At 41.7% G+C, this 21,907-nt stretch overlaps 1 protein-coding gene across 1 annotated transcript in view; it reads left to right on the top strand.

Annotated features, from left to right (window-relative positions):
- Positions 1–19,145, top strand: part of DSG2 (desmoglein 2) — a 51,190-nt gene extending 32,045 nt beyond the window's left edge. The window contains exons 9-15 of the mRNA XM_068993757.1: positions 3,243–3,508; positions 7,413–7,555; positions 7,848–8,075; positions 11,221–11,448; positions 13,213–13,334; positions 14,409–14,759; positions 16,464–19,145. Coding sequence (XP_068849858.1) covers positions 3,243–3,508; positions 7,413–7,555; positions 7,848–8,075; positions 11,221–11,448; positions 13,213–13,334; positions 14,409–14,759; positions 16,464–17,489 — 2,364 coding nt within the window. The 3' untranslated portion in view covers positions 17,490–19,145. The remainder of the gene's footprint in view (positions 1–3,242; positions 3,509–7,412; positions 7,556–7,847; positions 8,076–11,220; positions 11,449–13,212; positions 13,335–14,408; positions 14,760–16,463) is intronic.
- The last annotated feature ends 2,762 nt before the right edge of the window (positions 19,146–21,907 follow it).

Below are 21,907 nucleotides of genomic sequence, written 5' to 3'. Positions count from 1 at the left end.
TAATATAATGTATAACAGAATAGAGGAAAATTAACTTGAAGTTTCATTGTAATAATTATGGATACCATTTATCAATAGGCTACCATATGTATATAGACCACATTTTGTAAAGCAGAGGTAAACAGAATAAAATTCAGTTCAGTTCAGTTCAGTCACTCAGTTGTGTCTGACTCTTTGCGACCCCATGAATTACAGCATGCCAGACCTCCCTGTCCATCACCAACTCCCGGAGTTCACTCAAACTCATGTCCATCGAGTCAGTGATGCCATCTAGCCATCTCATCCTCAGTTGTCCCATTTTCCTCCTGCCCCCAATCCCTCCCAGCATCAGAGTCTTTTACAATGAGTCAACTTTTCACATGAGGTGGCCAGAGTACTGGAGTTTCAGCTTTAGCATCAGTCCTTCCAAAGAACACCCAGGACTGATCTCCTTTAGAATGGACTGATTGGATCTCCTTGCAGTCCAAGGGACTCTCAAGAGTCTTCTCCAACACCACAGTTCAAAAGCATCAATTCTTCAGTGTTCAGCTTTCTTCACAGTCTAACTCTCACATCCATACATGACTACTGGGAAAACCATAGCCTTGACTAGACGGACCTTTGTTTGCAAAGTAATGTCTCCGCTTTTGAGTATACTATCTAGGTTGGTCATAACTTTCCTTCCAAAGAGTAAGCGTCTTTTAATTTCATGGCTGCAAGCACCATCTGCAGTGATTTTGAATTAAAGGGAAGATAAATTTTATGATTACTGAATAAATAGATAATGGCATTAGAGACAAAATCAATTTACCTTCTTGTATTGAACTAAGCATCCTTTTTTAGTCATAGATTATAGGTGCAACCCTGCTCAGTGACTGAGATTAAAAGCCAGTAATATACAGAAGGAGAAGCAGTCACATAGTGATGAATAATAAAAATACCCTCAATGCACCATGGTAGCACAAAAAGGGACAGAGTTACTGTAAATTTAGTAGTAAAATGACAGCACCAGATTAAGAAAATTATGAATTTACTTTCTCAATTGTATAAAGAATCACTTCCAAAGTATAAGGGCAACCATCAGATTCCATTCACAGAAAGTTAGAGAAGATATGCAAATAGTAAGTGTGCCCATAAAGGATACCCGGCATCAGTAGCCATTAGGGAAGGTGCAGATTAAGCCTGTGTGGGCTATCACTGCACGCCTGGCTAGAAAGAAGCTACAATCAGAAAAGACCAACACCACCAAGTATCAGTGAGAATATAGACAAACCAGAGCTCCTGTATATTGCCAGTGGAAACATTAAATGGGAGAGCCAGTTTGGCAGTTTCATAAAAATTAAATAGAGTACTAATTCAGTGACCCAACAATTTAGTCCTAGGTGTTCACCCAAGAAAAATAAAAACATATACGTTATCTCCAAAAAAACTTGCATGCAGATGTTCAGAGCAATGTTAATTGCAAATAGTCCAAATGCCTAATAACAGAATAGCTAAGTAAATTAAGTGTATTTAAATAGTACAACACTATAGAAATGTTTATAAAAAGAAAATGGACAAATTGGAAAATATATAGAGAGTGATAAACTGATCGAATCAAATGTCATACCACAATTTGCAAAGAACAGAGTATTTGGAAAAGGGTTAATCTTTTATGGCATTAATAGCAAACCAGTTATTAATAGACATCATGTTATAAAGAAAGGGGTTAGATTCTCTTCTTAAACATTAGGCTTCCCTGGTGGCGCTAGTGATAAAGAATCCTGCAAATACAGGAGATGCAAGACTCACGGGTTCAATTCCTGGGTCAGGACTATCCCTTGGAGAAGGAAATGGCAACCTGCTCCAGTATTCTTGCCTGGGAAATCCCATGGACAGAGGAGACAGTGGGCTGCAGTCCATGGGGCTGCAGATTTTTAAACAAATTTGAAAATCCCTTCCTGGGTTTATATTAATATAGTCAAATATATTTTTTTTCTCTCCAGGAGGCCTCCTTTTATTTTTTTATACTAACAGAAACAAACATAAATAGAAAATTTGCAGAGAAATGGGGAACTTAAATAGTTTCAAAGTACTGCCACACAAAATACACGTGAATCACAAAGGCCAAAAAGTAACTTTACAGTGGGGAAGCCTCAGAGACAGCACCTTGATCAAAGGATCAAAATGAACATCATTAATGAGACAAATTAATATTATGTGTTACCTAGTAAGATGCAGTGAGGTCTCAGCTTTATGATACGCTATGGGACAGAGCTGGCAGTCTGCTGCTACTTCTATAGCCCTTTTTGCCAGAACAAACCCATGGAACAGTTTTTAAGGAATATTAACCTATATTGAATGTCCCTTAACTTTTTTTAATTAAGCGAAGAATCACTTCAGATTGCTAAAGATAATATATATATTTGAAATGATTTTGATCTTAAATAAAATAAAATTGGGGATGCTTCCTAAACATCCTTAGGCTTCCCAGGTGGTGCTAGTGATAAAGAATCCACCTGCAAATGCAGGAGATGTAAGACTCGGGTTTGATTCCTGGGTCGGGACTATCCCTTAGAGAAGGAAATGGCAACCAACCTGCTCCAGTATTCTTGCCTGGGAAATCCCATGGACAGAGGAGCCTAGTGGGCTGTAGTCCATGGGGCTGTAGATTTTTAATGACATGGTATCAATTTAAGAGTTGGAGTACAGTAAGTCCCCTATATACAGGCCTTCAAGTAGTGAACTTGCAAAAATGAGAATGTGCGTTTGTGTGTCCAATCACGTTAAAGTATGAGTGAAACTGCGACTCGCCCTCCATCTCCTGTTGCTGACGATCCTTCAACTCTACCTCCTCCCTCCTCCTCTCCCACCTCCACTCCATAACTCTTCTCGGCAGTTCACTGGATGCCAGCCCCAGTATGCCATCTGTTGTACGGTACTACTGTACTTCTCAAGGTGCTGTACTGTAAGATTAAAAATGTTTTCTTTATTTTTTATGTTTGTTTTTTATGTATTATTTGTTTGACAGTATTATTACAGTACTGTATAGCCAGTTGTGTTAGTTGGATACCTAGGCTAGCTTTGTTGGACTTAATGAACAAAGTTGGACTACGAACGTGCTCTCAGAATGGAATTCATGTATATATTGGGGATTTACTGTAGTCAGTACTGCTGTATTTTTCATGTTTTAAATGACTATATAATATCTGACACCGAAACCACACGCATGTGTTCTGTTGTTTTCCCTTTTAAAAGAATTCCCTCTGATTTTGCCTTTCTAGGAAGTAGACTATGAAACAATGAAGGATCTTGACTTGAGCATTATCGTCACTAACAAAGCAGCTTTTCACAAATCAATTAAGGATAAATACAAGCCGACATCCATTCCCATCAAAGTCAAAGTGAAAAATGTGAAAGAAGGCATTTATTTCAAAAGCAGCACAATCCGATTTCACACTAGCGAGAGCATGGAGAAATTAAGCCAGGGCCAAATACTGGGAAAATTTCAAGCTTTTGATGAAGACACTGGAAAAGTAACCAATGTAAAGTAAGAGATGGTTTTGAATATTATTTCCTCATTCTAAGTTACTTTGAATGCTTCTTTTCAAAAATCGTAATGGAATTTGGACACTTCAGTCCTTTGAACCGTGCCATTGGGGGCCTACAAACCCCAAAAGGCCTGTAAATGAAGTTTCTGGAGTTGTGTTGTCACTGAGAGGCCAGGTGTTTCCCCAGGAACCCCCTTCCCTCCATGACCCGAGTGGGAGGCAAAGGCTGGCTGGGTTCAGAAAAATGATGCTGATGAACCTATTTGCAGGGGAGGAAAGGAGACACAGATATAGAGAAGGGGCTTGTGGACACTGGGGGAGGGAGAGAGTGAGAAGAGTGGAGAAAGTGGCGTCAACATGCATAGACCATCGGGTGTAGGATGGAGAGCTAGTGAGGAGTTGCACGTGGCACAGGGAGCCCCCTTTGGTGCTCCGTGATGACCTGGAGAGATGGGCTCGGGGGAGGGGAGGGAGACTAGGGAGGGAGGGAGTGTATGTATAGTTATGGCTGATTTGCATTGTTGTATGACAGAAACCAATGCAACATTGTAAATTTTTTTTTAATTAAAAAGTTCTGGGTTGAGAAGGCTAAATAGCAACAAAGAAAAAGTTCAGAAAGAAACTTTCTAAAATCTGTCTTTAGAGGTAAGAAAGTAGCAAGTAAAATTTACTGCAAATTCACTTTAATTTTGATTAAGAGGGGGGAAAAAAAGCTGCATAATGCATTAAAATTTTAATAATGGGGAAACCAGTTTTAATTGATCATCAGCCTTGAAAATTGGTCTTCATTCAAACCAGGCTCTTTGGTCCAGGGATTGATGAAACTTGTAATGTTTGTCTTGATCCTGGTGACCTGTATTCAGAATATATTATTAGGAACCTACTAGATGCCTGAAAAGAAATGATACAAACGAACTTCTTTACAAAACAGAAAGAGACTCACAGACTTCGATAACCAACTTATGGTTGCCAAGGTGAAGAGGGGGGACAGGATAGAGTTTGGCTTCAACATGTACACACTGCTATATTTAAAATGGATAACCAACAAGGACCTACTCTGTAGCACAGGGAACTCTGTTCAATGTTATAGAGCAGCCTGGAAGGGAGAGGAGTTTGGAGGAGAATGTATACATATCCATGTACGGCTGAATCCCTTTGCTGTCCACCTGAAACTATGGCAACATTGTTAGTTGGCTATCTTCCAATACAAAATTTAAAAAAAAATTTTTTTTTAAAGAACCTATCATATGCCAACCCTGTATTGTACCCATTCCGTAGCAGCGCCTTAGGTTTGCATGATCCATTCACATTTGCAAAGTGAGTTTACATCTTAGCTCTCAGAGCCTTGCCATCAAGAGATAACTCTACAGAGCTGTAATTTATGAAGCTCTGCTTACCTGTAGTTATTTAGTTGAAGTTAAGCTTCCCTGGTAGCTCAACTGGTAAAGAATCTCCTGCAGTGAAGGAGACCCTGGTTCGGGTTGGGAAGAGTCCGTGGAGAAGGGATAGGCTACCCACTCCAGTATTCTTGAGCTTCCCTGGTGGCTCAAGACAATAAAGAATCCGCCTGCAATGTAGGAGACCTGGGTTTGATCCCTGGATTGGTAAGATCCCCTGGAGGAGGGCATGGCAACCCACTCCAATATTCTTGCCTGGAGAATCCCCATAGACAGAGAAGCCTGGTGGGTTTCAGTCCATGGGGTCACAAAGAGTCAGACACAACTGAGTCTCTAAGCACAGCACAGTACAAGAATCCTCACCTGCCACCCAAGATGACCGTCAGGGGGCACTGCAAGTATCCCGCTTGGTGTCGTTGAAGGTCTTGCAGTGGCTGACCAGGGGCAGCCGTGTGCTTCAGCACGTGCTCCTGATGTCTACAGCCTCTGTGGAATCCTGGATGTCCATCACGTGGCTCCTGTTTTCCTGCCGTCAGTACCAGAGTTATTCGGTTGCTTCACTCTGCTTGGGCCCGTGTCCCTGGGTGCCAGCACTTCATGAAACACTGCCAACCATAGCAAGAATGGGGATATGGAGGAACCTTTTCAATAATCTCTTTCATTTTGGAGAATCTCCTCATAGAATTCATCAGCCAATAGTAGCAAATGACCTTTTTCCAAAATAATATTAACAAGCAGTTTCCATTGTGTTTTCTGCAATGTCTTTGGTGATCCTTTTTTGTGCAGCTTACCTTCAGGCACCAGTCCAGCTTCTCTTGAGTTTTGTAGCCTAATTTTTATTTCTGTGGCTCTAAACCTGAGGATGCACATTCCTTATGACTTCTCAGACTGTCTGCTGAGAGGCTTAAGTGTTCTGATTAATTACTCTCCAATAATACTGTGGCTGTCTACTGGAACTTCTATTTCCATCTACCTATTTAATTTTGGTTGGTGTTTTCAGTAAGAGTTATGACCATATCAAAAGATGATGTGCGCTACCTTGAAAAATAATGAACCATGTTTCTTCTCAAAAATACCTTATTCTTTAGCATACAACTTTAGAAAGAGAGTGATCTTAAAGATTAAGTCAAACCTTATTTTACAGATAAGGAATGAGAGGCACAGCTAAGTGAAATAATTTTCCAGTATTCACCTAATTGAAATGTCGATGAGAACAGTAGAAGAAACACTCTCAACCTTGTCATGATTTACTTTAAGTGATTATCCATGTACATCAGTTGTACGGATATTTGACATGACATGTGAGCCACCATCCTACGTTGAAGTGTCTAATTTTAACAATAGGAAACAGAAAATTCCTTAAATGAGATCACACAAAGCATTCCATTGTGAAATGTGATTCTTAGCACTGTAGCTCTGTCTTGGTTATAAGTATAATGTGGAAAAACATTGAGCTCAGTTCAAGCTTTAAAATTCCAGCCATGAAATTCAAAAATATCTGTGACTATCCAAAGGTATCATCATTTACTGGTAAAATTATTAAAAGGCAGGAAAATTAAGTTCAAGTGTATAATTGGAATTTTTTAATGGTAACTATAAATAAATATTGCTGTATGTTAGCCACTCATTTTTGTATGCCTAAACTGCCACTTAATACAAAATAATAATCTGACTGCTTGAACCAAATACTCTATGTTTATTTAGTTTATGTTTGTATTTGGATACATTTTAAACTCAATGGGATTAAATTAACATACGTTTTTGAAAACATACTATGAAAGTTCTACTTGCCTTCCTGAAGCTGTCTTTCCACTCTAATTTTCCTTTGCCTTGAGAGAAGAAAACCAGAAGTCACCTTATCAGCTTTGTTTTCACTTTTAGCTGTTTATAAACAAAAGAATACTGTTGTTCCTAACAACCAACAATATCCTGCAAATTTATTTATTTTTCAGTTGAAGGATAATTGCTTTACAGAATTTTATTGTTTTTTGTCAGACATCAACATGAATCAGCCATAGGTGTACATATGTCCAGCAAATTTAAAGCACTTCCATTTAAGGCATTGATTTTTTTAAAAAACTGTTATTTTTTAAATATTGATAATATGCAAAGAAACAATAGGATGTAAGGTGGCTTTTCTCCATGAGTTCTTGTTGGGTGACTTAAGTTATCCTCAAAAGGTGAACTCCAAATTTAAGGGACACTAGACTGAAAGCTGTAAGACAGGCTAAGAGCAACTCAAACCTCCCAGGTGAGTAGGCAGGGGGTAGTTGCCCTTGCACACATGTCTGGGGTATGTTACAGAAATAAGGAGGATTCCAAAGTAGGTGTGATAAACAGAGGGTCTTTTAGGATAGTCTCAAGAAATTTAAAAACACTCCAAACATGCCTGTAATAAGAACATATATAATAAAGCAGAAATTAAGCTTAAAAGAGTTATAGATATTAGTTTGTAGATAGTCTCAGTTTATCCAGAGTTCAGAATTAATTTCCTCTTTTCTAACAGATATGCCAAATTTGAAGATATAGACAATTGGATCTCTGTGAATTCTGCCACATCTGAAATTAAACTCGTGAAGATTCCTGATTATGAATCCAGATATGTCCAAAATGGTACATACACTGCAAAGATTTTGGCTATAACAGAAGGTAAGTTATTAAAGAAACATCTTTTCTTGGTTATATGTATTTAGATTTTATTTTCTAACCATGGAGACCTTTGTTTTGGCCTTATAGAAAGGTCACATGGGTAAACCTTCACATTTCTATGTATTTAGTGGATTAAAAGACATTACTTGATCTGAATATGAAAGCACATCCAAGATAAGAAGTGTCCTAATTTGAATACTAGTTCTCCTTATGAAATTGACTAGAGAATTCAAACTATGTCCATTTTGAGCAGTATGACCAAAGTGTACTTTTTTTTTTTCCTATCTTTAAGAATATCCTAGAAAAACCATCACTGGCACTATTGTTATCAATGTTGAAGACATCAATGACAATTGTCCCACACTGGTTGACCCTGTGCAGACTGTCTGCGACTACGTGCCGTTCGTGAACGTGACTGCTCAGGACCTGGACGGACCCCAAAACAGCTGGCCTTTCAGTTTCTCTGTCATTGATAAACCAGCTGGAATGGCAGAAAGATGGAAAATAGTACGCCGAGAAGGTAAGCAAAAATCACTAGACTATATATTTAAATGTTAAACCTGATAGAAATCTATTTGCAAAGCAAAATCTTCATAATAACAGTTATTTATTTGCTTTGCATAAATTGTATTTCCAATACAGTTGAGTTTATAAAATGAAGTTCTGAACCTCAGGCATAGTGTCTTTGATCTGCCTAATGATAAATAATCTACCTGGAGGGAAAGAAGAAAAATGGATGTCTAATACCTTTTTTAAAAATTATTTATTTATTTATATCTTAGCTACGGCATGCTGGATCTTCCTTGTGGTATGTCGACTCTCAAGTTATGGTGCCAGGCTCAGTAGTAGTTATCAGGCTTCCCAGGTGGTGCTAGTGGTAAAGAACCCACCTGCCAATGCAGGAGACATAAGAGACATGGGTTTGATCCCTGGGTTGGGAAGATCGCCTGGAGGAGGGCATGGCAACCCACTCCAGTATTCTTGCCTGGAGAATCTCATGGACAGAGGAACCTGGTGGGCTACAGTCCATGGGGTCACAAAGAGTTGGACAAGACTGAAGCGACATCAGGTGCACACACGCACGCAGTAGTTGTAGTGGGCTGGATCCTAGTTCCCAGACCAGGAGTCAAACCCACATCCCCTGCATTGCATTGTGGATTCTTAACCACTGGACCACCAGGGAAGTCCCCTCTAATATCTTAAAAGTAGCTGGGTATTCCCCAAATCACTCTTGAAGTAGTTGTCTTATAAGCTTGAGGAGTACTTTGCCTTTCTAAGTACAGTAATCCTAGTAGATGCCGTCTAAAAATCTTGAGGTATGGTAATGATGATTCCATTAAAAATAACACTTGTGGAGTATATACCATGTGCCAGACACTCTGCTAACCCTTCTTTATCACATTTATTCCTTACCCCGTACCATCATTCCCTGATCACAGCTGAGAGAATTTTGACTTAAGTAGAATTAGGTAGCTTGTCTGAAGTCACAGAGCTGGTGAGTGATGGACATAACATGAAAAGGAAGCTGCCTGTCCTTCTACCCCCGTGCCAGAAGGACATGAGCATATATCCAAATCTTGGGACATATTCCTTTGTTGACATGTTCTTTTGGGTTTCGAATGCTGAAAAATAATCTCCAGAAGACTCTCTTGTTTTAAACAGTTGGTACTGAACTGAACTGATTCATTTCAGAAGAGTTTTTAACATAATACCTCAATTTTTCTTAACTTACAAGTTTACTGGTTTTTTCAGTTCAGTTCAGTTGCTCAGTCGTGTCCGACTCTCTGCGACCCCATGAATCACAGCACGCCAGGCCTCCCTGTCCATCACCAACTCCCCGAGTTCACTCAAACTCATGTCCATCGAGTCAGTGATGCTATCCAGCCATCTCATCCTCTGTCGTCCCCTTCTCCTCCTGCCCCCAATCCCTCCCAGCATCAGGGTCTTTTCCATCAGTCAACTCTGCGTCAGGTTGCCAAAGTATTGGAGTTTCAGCCTCAGCATCAGTCCTTCCAAAGAACACCCAGGACTGGTCTCCTTTAGGATGGACTGGTTGGATCTCCTTGCAGTCCACGGGACTCGCAAGAGTCTTCTCCAGCACCATAGTTCAAAAGCATCAATTCTTTGGCCCTCAGCTTTCTTCACAGTCCAACTCTCACATCTATACATGACCACTGGAAAAACCATAGCCTTGACTAAATGGACCTTTGTTGGCAAAGTAATGAGCATAAAGCCACAGAGAGAGAGAATTATAAAGGATGTTTTTACAACAGTTGAAAAGTTTGAATATGGGTTATATGTTAGATATTATATCAATAATTAATTCTTAGAAGAGCTTAATATCCTTTGGTCTTAGAAGATATATGCTGAAGGAGGTCTTGAGATCTGCAGCTTACCTTAAAATAGAGGAGTGGGATGGGGAGGGAGATGGGAGGGAGGTTTAAAAGGGAAGGGATATATGTATACCTGTGGCTGATTCATGTTGAGGTTTGACAGAAAACAACAAAATTCTGTAAAGCAATTATCCTTCAATTAAAAAAAAAGTGTGCTTGTAGAGAGATAGTATTGTTATAAAATGTAAACAATTCATGAAGAGTATATCAAAATTCATTGTATCAGTAATAGTCTTTCAAGTTTTCTGTAGATTTGAAATGTTTCAAAATTTCAGACATACCACATTGGGAACAAAAAGGATGGAACAAGATTGGCCCATTCTTGAAAATGATTAAAGCTGGAGATGGGTACCATGAGGGTTAATTATGTTCTTTCCTTGATCACTCTCTGTTTGAAATTTGCCTTGATAACGTTCTTTTAAGAAATGGTAGGATAGGAACGTCCCTGCTGGTCCAGTGGCTAACACTCTGAGCTCCTGATCCAGGGAGACCAGGTTCGATCCCTGCTCGAGGGAACTAGGCCACACAGGTCGCAACTAAGAGTTCACATGAAACACAACTAAAGATCCCAAATTCCACAATGAAGTTCAGAGATCCTGCAACTAAGACCTAGTGCAGCCAAATAAGTAATTATTTCAAACAGGAAAAACTAAATTTTAAAAAAATGGTCATTCGATGGAAATATTGTTTAACCCACCACTTATTTGTCACTGTATCCCAGTAATGGAAAGAGTTCCTAGCATCAGATAGATTACACACATTTGTTAACATTAGTCATCATAAAAGGAAGGTGTGTTCAGAAATGATGCTGTGATCTTCACCTGCATATTTGGACTAATCTCATCGAGCACACTGTGAATTCAACACAGAAATTATGGAATAATAAAACTAACTGGAACTAAATATGGTTAGCAATTAAAGAATGTTTTGTAGACTCAGGGATACAATAAACAAACTGATGGTTACCACTGGGGGAGGCTAGTGAGGAGGAACCAGACAGGGGTAGGGGATTAAGAGGTAACATCTACTATGTTAAATAAGCTGCAAGGATATATTATATATCACAGGGGTTATAGCCAATATTTTACAATAACTGTAAATGGAGTATAACCTTTAAAAAGTGTGAATTGCAGTGTTATATACCTGAAACTTATATAATATTGTAAATTAAATATACCTCAATAAATTGAAGAAAAAAAGAGAGACTGTTTCTGTAATTTAATCTTGCCCCTTTCTTAGTAACCACTCACTTTATTTTCTTGTCCCTTACAGATACCAGTGTGCTACTGCAACAAACCAAAAGACAGCATGGGACGAGTGAAATTCGCTTCCGGATCGCAGATAGTCAAGGCTTCAGCTGTCCTGAAGAGCAGATCCTTAAACTCACAGTTTGCAATTGTGTGGAAGGCAGTGGCTGTGTAAACATGTGGGCTGACTCCTACGTTGGCTTGGGACCTGCAGCAATTGCACTCATAATTCTTGCCCTTCTGCTCTTGCTACGTAAGTATTTTAAAAGCTGAACGTTACCTTTTGGGGGCCTTCCCAGGTGGCTCAGTGGTCAAGAATCTGCCTGCCAAGCAGGAGAGTCGCATTTGATTCCTGAGTCAGAAGGATCCCCTGGAGGAAGAATGACAACCCACTCCAGTATCCTTGCCTGGAAAATCCCATGGACAGAGGAGCCTGGTCGGCTACGGTCCATGGGGCCACGAAGAGCCGGACATAACTGAGCACTTCCTCTTTTAGTAATTTCTAGTGTCTTTTTAGGGTGTTTTTACTACTTTGTTACTATAGTACTCATTGATTTCTTTAGTTTTTCTGTAATCACACTAGAATGCTATTGAGGGTGAGAAGAGAAGCAAGAATTGATCATTGATCAATTCACCAAAAGTTACCAGAGCTCTCTTCAGAATTTTGTTTTATAAAAATGTATCATTTCCTGATTTCAGTAACCAAGATTATTAGACATACGTTTCAACCTTGTGGGTGTCCCCACTTTGTTAAGCTCTGTGAGGGAGGTGGGTTATCTGTTCTTTCACACACAGTGCCTTGTGCGTGGAAAACTCTCAGAAAAGACTTGTTGCGTGGTTCAAGGTTATTTTACAAACCCATCTGATTCCCATCAGTTCTTGCTTTTTGCACACTTGACTCGTCAGAGCTCCACCTCTGCACAAGCTCTGCTTGGCTTACCGCTTCCCCTGCACCAACAGGAGCCAGACCCTCTGAGCACTTTCATGTTTCCCAGCAGTGACAACCGTCCCGTCCCTTCCTGCCTGCCCTCCAGTGCCCTCCAGTGACTTTGGATTTCCCTTCATGGAAGAACAGAAGACTGCAGCCTGGGGTCACATGGAACCACTCCACTTGCCCACCGCTCATGGGCAGACAGCCACCTCCAAGGCAGCCTCCACTATTTCTCTGTTAGAAGAGGGGTACATCCAGGCCATCAGTAGATGTGCAGTTGAATACACAGCACTCAACAGTTGACAGTGCACTTTTATATCATCGTCTGCATTTAATGGGTTAAAATACTGACCTGATGATAATGACTTGTCTCAGCTGACCAACCTGGGATTCCTTGCACGACCGTCTCACCTCAGATTTCCCAGGGTTTAATGGGGGTGCTTAGCACATGGCAGACACTTGATAAACATTTGCTATCTTCAGTCTTTTTATGACACACAGTAACCATAGTCGGTGAAAGTATTAGTCACTCAGTTGTGTCTGTTTGCAACCCCATGGACTGTAGCCCACCAGGCTCCTCTGTCCATAGAATTCTCCAGGCAAGAATACTAGAGTGGGTAGCCATTCCCTTCTCCAGGGGATCTTCCCCACCCAGGAATCAAACTCGGGTCCCCTGCAATGCAGGCAGATTCTTTACCTTTTGAGCCATTGTGGAAGCATATGTTAAAAATTAAAGTGGTTTTTTAAAAATTAAGCTATTAAATTGATTTTGATGATTTGGATAGTGTCAAATCCAGTCTTGATGTTCCACTGAGTGACCACAGACAGTGACCACAGTCTTTGTGATGGACAGGAACTCTGAATCTGTAAGACTCCCTCATTCTGCTTTTCAGCTTTGGTATGACTCACCCAAAACAGACTTGGTGAGTTTGGATAAGGGGAAGAAAAGAAAAACAGAAAAATAGGGCTATAAGTAAGTGAAGACTGAACTCTAGAAAGTGATATGCAAATTCCAAAACTATGCAAGATAAATTCAAAAATCTGTCAAGACTAACCTTCTCTGTGCTGGATTTTGTTTCTCTGCAGTTATACCACTTCTGCTGCTGGTGTGCCATTGTGGAAAGGGCGCCAAAGGCTTTACCCCCATCCCAGGTACCATAGAGATGCTGCATCCGTGGAACAACGAGGGGGCACCACCTGAAGACAAGGTCAGATAATCCAGTGTCAGTGGAATGTGTCTTCTTTTCTGCTTTAAAGGAGTCTTAGGAAGTGTCTCTGACATCACAGGTCATGAGAGTAAGCTAGTTCCTACAGATTTCATTCACGTGCCTTCGTTAAATACAGCCTACTTTGTATCTGTTGCCAGGGCAGTGTTGAGTTGCTTTTGCTCTACTGCCGCAGGTCCTGAGTTACAGAGAATGTGGACGGAGGGTCAGGTAGTGATGCCAGGAATGTAGAACAAATGCTAAAGTGAGCAAGAGTGTGTAGGGGTTTAGATAGGAAGATTTGTCCCAATATTTAAATGGGCAATCCTTCATAACCAGGTGCTTCTCCATTTCCAGTCCAACAATACATAAGGTCCGCAGAGGTGCACCCACAGCCCCCATGACAGTTGTAAAATGTTGCAAAATCCCCTTCCTTACCCACTTACTGGGCGTCCCAGGTGGCACGAGTGGTAAAGAACCTGCCTGCCAATGCAGGAGACGTAAGAGATGCAGGTTCGATCCTAGGATGGGGAAGATCCCCTGGAGAAAGAAATGGCAACCCACTCCAGTATTCTGGCCTGGAGAGTCCCATGGACAGAGGAGCCTGGCAGGCTACCGTGCTTGGGGTTTCAAAGAGTCAAACATGACTGAAGTGACTTAGCACACAAGAGAATGAGAAGATAGAGCAGAGATCTTCAGAAGACTCAGAGAAGTCATTCAGACAAAGTTTTTACTAATTTGCCTTGGGCAAATATCTTACTCCCTTCATATGCTTGGGCTTCCCTGGTGGCTCAGATGGTAAAGAATCCGCCTGCGATGCAGGAGACCCAGGTTTGCTCTCTGGTGGGGAAGATCCCCTGGAAAAGGGAATGACAACCCACTCCAGTGTTCTGGCCTGGAGAATTCCATGGACAGGGGAGCCTGGCAGGCTACAGTCTATGGGGTCGCAGAGTCAGACAGGACTGAGGTTGCAGTGAGTGACTAACAGTCTCACCGGCTCACTTAGCTCAGAACCTCACTTAGCTCAGACGGTCAGCGTACTGGCCGTCCATGACTCGATGGTATGTGCTCTCACAGGTGGTGCTGCCTCTTCTGGGGGCGGATCTCAGAGATGGTGCCGCGGTAGGCGCTGCGGTAGGCGCTGGGGTAGGCGGAGGTGTGACGGCCAAGGAAGCTATCGTGAAAGGAAGCAGCTCTGCCTCCTTTACCAAAGGGCAGCAGGAGATGTCTGAGGCGGAAGGCCGCTGGGAAGAATACAGAAGCCTCGTCTCAGGCGGGGCCACCCAGGTCACTGGGACGACCGGGGCCATGGTGACCTCGGACACCTTCAGGGCCACGAGAGCCACGGAGGCAGCCAGAGAAGTGGCCGGAGCTCGGGCAGGCGCGGTGGCGGTGAACGAGGAGTTCCTGAGAAGTTACTTCACTGAGGTAAGCGTTGGTTTCTCTGTGTGGGAGAAGTTGCATCTATATGTGAACGTGATGTTATGAGGGGAATCGTTTTCTTGGGTCTAAATGGGACTGTGTTCCTTTGAAGAGGGTGCTTACAGGCAGTGAGGAAGGAGAGATGGGACCAAGTTAGTCCATTATGTGGTGGTGACAAGTGGCCTCACAGGTTTACTTCTCACCAGGGCGTCTTTCCCACAGTCATGCTTTTGCCATTCCGTGGAGCTCTGCTCAGATTGTGCACAGGAAGCTCCCGTCCTTGGGACAAGGAGAACAGATCAATGAGAACCGGGTAATTGCGCCCCCTAAGGCCACGCCCACTCGTGTGTCATTGGCCAGAGCAGGTCACATGACCAGGCTGATATAGGTGGGTCCGAAACTGCGGTCCTCTGCAGAGCCGATAGGGTGGGAGGGGAGAGACTACGTAACGTAAAAAACACAATCTACTACGCCTGTTTAAGTGTTTTCTTTTGAAAGCAAGTACTTGGTTCACCGTTGCGGCAGTTTACATAAAATTAGGAGCAAGTTGCAGAAAAGATGATGCAATGCAGTCAGGAAGTTGATGACTAGAATTAGGAATTAGAAGCCTTTCTGGAGAACAGGATCATGCCTGGGCATGGGATGGGCAGTCAGATTGCTAGGGACCCGATGGGCTTCCATAGAGGCCACTTTATTCCTGCCATCTCCTTTCTACATGGCCACAAAGTACTTGAGTGCTTCCCTGCTTTCTGCTTTCATCCCAGCTGCCCACCCCCAAGTATCAGCTAGACCCCCAGGGAGATGGTGGTTTGGTCAGTGTCAAGGAAAAGCGCTTCTCATCCATTTTCTGTCTCATGGCCAGGCTCCATTCTGGTACCCTGTTTGTTTTATTTTAGTATCTTTTTTCCCACTCTGCTCTAATCCTGCATGAGTCAGTCTTAATTATGTATGTGTGCACAGCTTTCAATGGGGAAATAATTTCAAACTCATCTGGAAATTTGCAAGAATAATATAAAGTTTGAACTCCTATGTATGCTTTACTCAAGGCCTCTCGGGTGGTGCTAGTGGTAAAGAACCTGTCTGCCAATGCAAGAGACATAGAGATGCAAGTATGATCCCTGGGTTGGGAGGATCCCCTGGAGGAAGGCATGGCAACCCACTCCAGTTTTCTTGCCCGAGAATCCCATGGTCAGAGGAGCCTGGTGGGCTACAGTCTGTGGCGTTGCAAACAGTCAGACACAACTGAAGCGACTTAGCATGCCCACACACATCCCAGATTACCCAAATGTTAGCATTTTGCCACATTTGCTTGCTTTCTCTCTCACACGCACGCATGCACACACATCCTCTTACATCACCATGGTACAGAGACTTAATGACAGATTCCATGTCTCGGTTTAGCCAATCATCCCATTAATGTCTTTTATACCCGTTGTTTTCCCATCTCAGACCCACTCCAGGGTGCTGCTTTGCATTCACTTGTCATGGCCCTTGTTTCTCCTCTTAATCCGAAACCGTTCCCTCTGCCTTTCTCATCTATTAATACTATTTTAAGAATACAGGCCAGTCGTGTGGTAGGATGTCCTTCAATTTGTGTTTCTCTGATGTTTCCTTCTAATTAGAGGTTTCACATTTTGAGCAGGAATCGAGAGCACTGTCCTTAAACGAAGTGTGTCACTGGTTATATGCCTGTTTCTCTTTCTGTTTCAGAAAGCAGCCTCTTACATCGAGGAAGATGACATCCACACAGCCAAAGATTGCCTTCTGGTTTATTCTCAGGAAGAAACGGAGTCTCTCCGGGGTTCCATCGGCTGCTGCAGTTTCATTGAAGGAGAGCTAGATGACCACTTCTTAGATGACTTAGGATTGAAATTCAAGACCCTTGCTGAAGTTTGCTTGGGTCGAAAAATAGAGATGGATGTGGAAACTCAGAAGAGGGCAAAACCCGCAAGAGAAGCAGACGGGAAGGCGGTTTCACGGTCCCTTTATGAGCAAAGCAGGCTTAACTCCGAGAATGCTTATGCCTCAGGTGGCAGCTTTCAGGGTCCCAAGCCTTTGCATGAGGCAGACACAGAGAAGGTAACTCAGGAAATAGTCAATGAAAAGTCTGTTATATCCGCTAGGCAGGCTCGAAAGGTCACTGCACCACTTCCTGATACACTGGCTTCCGGTAGCGTGATAGTGACCGAAACGTCCTATGCCACGGGCGCCACGGGGCCCCCGAGTACAGTGGTCCTGGGCCCCCAACAGTCCCAGGGCCTGATCGTGACAGAGCGAGTCTACGCCCCAGCATCCACCCTAGGGAACCAGCAGTACGCTAGCGAGGGGCACGTGGTGGTCACCGAGAGGGTCATCCAACCCCACGGGGGCATGTCTGTCCCCCTGGAAGACACCCCGCCTCTGCCTGACGCTCACTATGTCATGGTGCAGGAAAGAGAGCGCTTCCTCACCCCCAGCTCCAGCCTGCAGCCCCTGCTGGCCGCGCCCAGTGTAGCCTTAGGTCAGAACGTGACAGTGACGGAAACAGTGCTGACGCCAGCCTCCGCTCTGCAATCTAATTACCAGATCCCTGCCGAAACCTCGGTAATGGCCAGAAAGACTGTGGCTTCTGCAGCTGGAGTCCCAGGTTCCCTGCCAGACTCAGGCTTAGAGGAGTCTAGTCATTCTAATTACACGGTAACCACGTCTTCCACCAGGGTCTCCAAGCAGAGCACCGTCCAGCAGTCCTTCTCCTAAGCAGCCGTCAGCCACTCCAGAGTTTAGCCATCAGTGACTCATGTCATGTTCTCAAAGGACCTGGCTTTTCAGGAGCCTTGTAGATGTAAGGGGCATACATCCTATGGGCCTCACATTTTTCTCAGTCACTATTACACAAAGAGCCTCACTGTCTTAGCTTCTAGGATTGCACTTCAGAGATACCCCAGGACTTCCTGAAGGGACAGAATGATGAAGCTGGTCTTAGGTGCCTTTGAGTGACTTATGGCCAAATAATACTCACCAAAAAAGTTAATTAGAGAGTAAATCTGGCTTCTGACTTATCAGATTCACAGTGTCACAGTGAGCCTTCTGGTAGAGCTGTCCATGAAACTGAGTGGGTTCTTGGCCTGCCGTGTTAACATTTAACTTTGCTGTTCTGTGTTCCATACTTCTTGCACCTAGCAGATTACCAACAGCTTTTTTATCCAAAGATACTTGTATAGTCGGAATGACCTGTTTTGCTTGTTTGGATTCTTTAAAACTAGGTGCCCTTCCATCCATGTAAGGTTAATTGAATTTTGGAACATGATATGGTAAAACATTGTGTGTTCTGTGCATGTAAATGTGTGTGTGTGTGTGTGTGTGTGTGTGTGTGTGTTATATGACCTAAAAAATAGCATCATTCCGTTTCTTTGTCTCTCAGTAATCATGAAAATATTAAATACTTCAAGTTCAGTAGAATAATCCAGGGTGAAATTCATAAATATAAAATCACTTTATTTTTATAGCAATAATAGACTATTAAAAAAACTCAGGATACATTATCTTCTAATTTAGTAAAACACAATAATCCATGTGCACTGTGGTAAGAGCCCTTTGCACTGCTGTATATCCTCAAGTGCCAACCGTGGGTGCCAAGTCAACATGTATACAATTAGGCAGCTTTTAGAATCCACTCTCTTTTTATCTACGATTGCAAAAAAATATTGGAAGTCCTTATAATTGCTGTAATTTTGAGTTTGAAATTATGATTTATTCCATGTCTCAAAGTCATTGGCTAATTGGCCATGGCTGACTACGTGGACTATTGAATATTGTAGAGCTGACCTGAATTTCTACAGCATCTTACCTTTCTTTCTGAAAAGTGATCTGGATGTTTTGGCCAAATAAATAGATTGTATTTTTATTCCTCCTTGAAGAAATGATCTATTTCAAGTTTCAAAGTGTAAGTGCCTATCAGTCATCAATTATATAAATATTCTCCACAACAAAATAATTTCCATAAAATTTAAAGACTATAATTTCATGAATTTTGAGTATATTTTACTAGGAAAGTGAAATCTTGAAAAACTCATTTTGTAGCACATTAAAAAAAATATTGATGACCTGTGTTATGCAAAAGATTTATACTTTTCTACTCCCACTAATATGTACAAAGAAAAAGCAAATATTTTTATACACCTTAAACCTGTGGCCAAAATGAAGGTCTCTCTTTGATACTCTAAATTTTGTACTCTCTACTTGTAATTATTGTTGCTTTTGTCTTTGTGTTATAGACTTAGTAATTATTGTGTGCCAAGTCTGCCACAAGACCATCACTACTGTGTGAACTTGTGAATGTGACCTGCATATACCAAGCAAAACCTGGTCTTAAGCTTCCTGTAAAGTCATCATATTTTCTAGATGATTTTCTTTGTTTCTGAAAGGGTGATAATTTGTATTAGTTTTTACATTTGTCCTACAGAAGAAACATTATATTTGTATGTATATCAACAAAATATTTAAATAAAAAGATGATCTTTGTGCAACCCTCTGCCTGTATCTTTTTATTGGCCCCATCATAATTTATAAGAAATACAGCCCGTCGTTAGGGAGGAGGCAGGTGTTTGTGGACCTTGGTATTTTAATTATTAACAGAACTGCTTACATCCTGCTCAGCCAGACTCCCTGGAAGAATATATTTCCCTTCCTAAGTAGGGTAGAACACAGAAGGCCTGTCTGAAACTTGAGTCTCAGATCAATAATGAATAGTATTTTTAGTGTAAATTATGTCCCATAGGTAAAAAATTACCTTTTTTCTGAAATTCAAATTTAACAGGGAGCTCTGTATTTCTATTTGCCAAGTGTGGGAACCTTGTTCTAAGGGGCTGAGGTTTACTCTCTGCCCAGAAAGTAACAGTTGACCCCAAGAGATGAAATCATTCAACCGATGTAGACAGGCTGTTTTAATTGCTTATAGCTTACAAGAGAAAAGATGAGTTTCTGCCTATACTGAAGTGTCATATCAGTAAGTATTTCATAACACAGGTGTGTCAACACATCCTAAAGTGTGAAGCCTGCTCTGCTGTAACCCCTGGACTCCTATTCCGAGTGGCACATGGGAGCAATTCTTCATTGATTTCATGAAACTCTACAGACATATGCCATTCACCATGACATCAAAATTTATACAGTAAACACTGCTTATCAAGTGTCATCTAGAAATGAGGGGTTTTCACAGAACAACTATCAGTTAAATATTCCTTAACACAAATTTCTCGGTTTCACTATATTGGTGTATCTAAAATCCTCTGTATGCTTATTGATTTTTTGTCTACTTTTTCCATTAATTGTTGAGAGAGGAAGGTTACACTCACCAGTTGATTGTGGTTTTCCCTGTTTCCTCTTTATTTCTTTCTGTTTATTTCTTAACAATACTTTGAAACTTGTTACACCTGTGTTATTAGATACAAATACATTTAGAATTATTGTCTCTGAAGAATTAACTCAGAAGGTCTTTTCTCTGGTTATATTTTTTGTCTTGAATCTACTTTTCCTAACATTAATGTCACCACACCAGCTTCCTGAAGCCTACTGTTAGCATGGTACATTTTTTTGACCCTTCTACTTCATATTTCTATGTGTGATTCTTGTAAACATCATACAGGTAGATCTTGCTTGCTTATGGAAAATGTTAATCTACTTAACAGCAGTTATTCACATTGATGACTCTTTGTTTTCTCTTGGTCCCGTCTGTCCTTAACATTTCTTTGCCCCTTTTCTGCCGCCTTTTGTGTGCTGTGTGTTCTAGAATTCCACTCATGGTTCTTCTACTCACCTTTCAACTACACTTCTTTGCGTTTATTTAATAACTCGTTGCTCTTGTGGAAATCTAACTAAAACCAAAATCTCCTGCCAACCTAGAAAAACTGTCACAAAAATAGAAAACAGTTTTATTACGGAATAAGCACCAAGTCAGAATGCGATGAGCGTCACAGGCAACACATAAGGAAACTGCAAAGCCAGAAAGAAATCTCTCCACCAGGCAGACACAACTGATTACATACTTGTTCACAAAATAAATGGTAGGTTGTCCTCAAGCAAGGCTCCGGCACCGTTTTCATACACAGCTCATCTTACATTCAACTGATAACTGAAGTGGCCATTGTGTGTGTTGATGACCTTTATCCAAAGAAAGAAAACTTCTAATATTAGTTGACGATTTGGAGCCAGGCATCAGGTGGCACTAATGATAAAAAGAACCCGTCTGTGAGTACAGGTAGATGGCGGAGACAAGGGTTTGATCCTTGGGTCCAGAAGATGCCCTGGAGGGGGGCATGGCAACCACTCCAGTATTCTTGCCTGGAGAATCCCACTGACAGAGAAGCCTGGAGGGCTGCAGTCTATGGGGCCGCAAAGAGTTGGACACAACTGAAGTGAAAGCACACACCCATAGAGGAGGAGAGAAAAGGGTCCTTACTTCCTTGATGTTCCCAAGTCCTTGAGAAAGATAGCCCTGCAAAGCTGGCAAGAGGCTCACTTAGTTTTTAAAAGATCAATATACTATCCGAATGGGGCAGAGAAAGAATTAACGACGATAAGTTTTCTAAAGAGGATTCAGGGAAGGTATATTTCCTTTTTGCATCAGGAAAATTCCATTTTTTCATTTTTAAGATTGCTTGCTCTTAAATTCTAGGGCTGCACTGTAAGTGGCAAATGACTAACAACAACGCAAGTACAGACCATTTTTATCATTGTGGAAAGGTTTCTGGCACCATAGCTCTAGAATTACAGTCTGCATCTTTACTGTCGTCTGCCTTCAAATATTCTACTTCACGATGTACATAAGCTTTGAACTTTCACTTCGTGGATTTTGAAAGTCACTAGTCTCTGAGCTTCACACCCATACTGTCATTCAGAGACCCTCAAACGTGGTCTCTTTCATCCCCCACCCCTTCCTTTATACACCTCAGTGACTGTTATGCATTATTGGTGTGAAGATTCTGAAACTCCATCAAGCCCATTTATGAGTGGAAATGGACTCAAAAGTTCACAGATTACAGAAGCACCACACACCCAGGAATCAAGTGGAGAAAATGAGGAATATACCCCTTATAAATCCACACACACCTGGAGTTGTCGATTCTCCAGATGTCCCTTCGTGTTGTTCTCTGCCCTTCCTCGCCTGTTTTAACAAC

This window comes from Capricornis sumatraensis, chromosome 21, assembly GCF_032405125.1.
Source record: "Capricornis sumatraensis isolate serow.1 chromosome 21, serow.2, whole genome shotgun sequence".
NCBI classification, from domain to species: domain Eukaryota; kingdom Metazoa; phylum Chordata; class Mammalia; order Artiodactyla; family Bovidae; genus Capricornis; species Capricornis sumatraensis.
The sequence above is the reverse complement of the archived record's forward strand: the minus strand, read 5'-3'. Positions and strand labels throughout refer to the sequence as shown.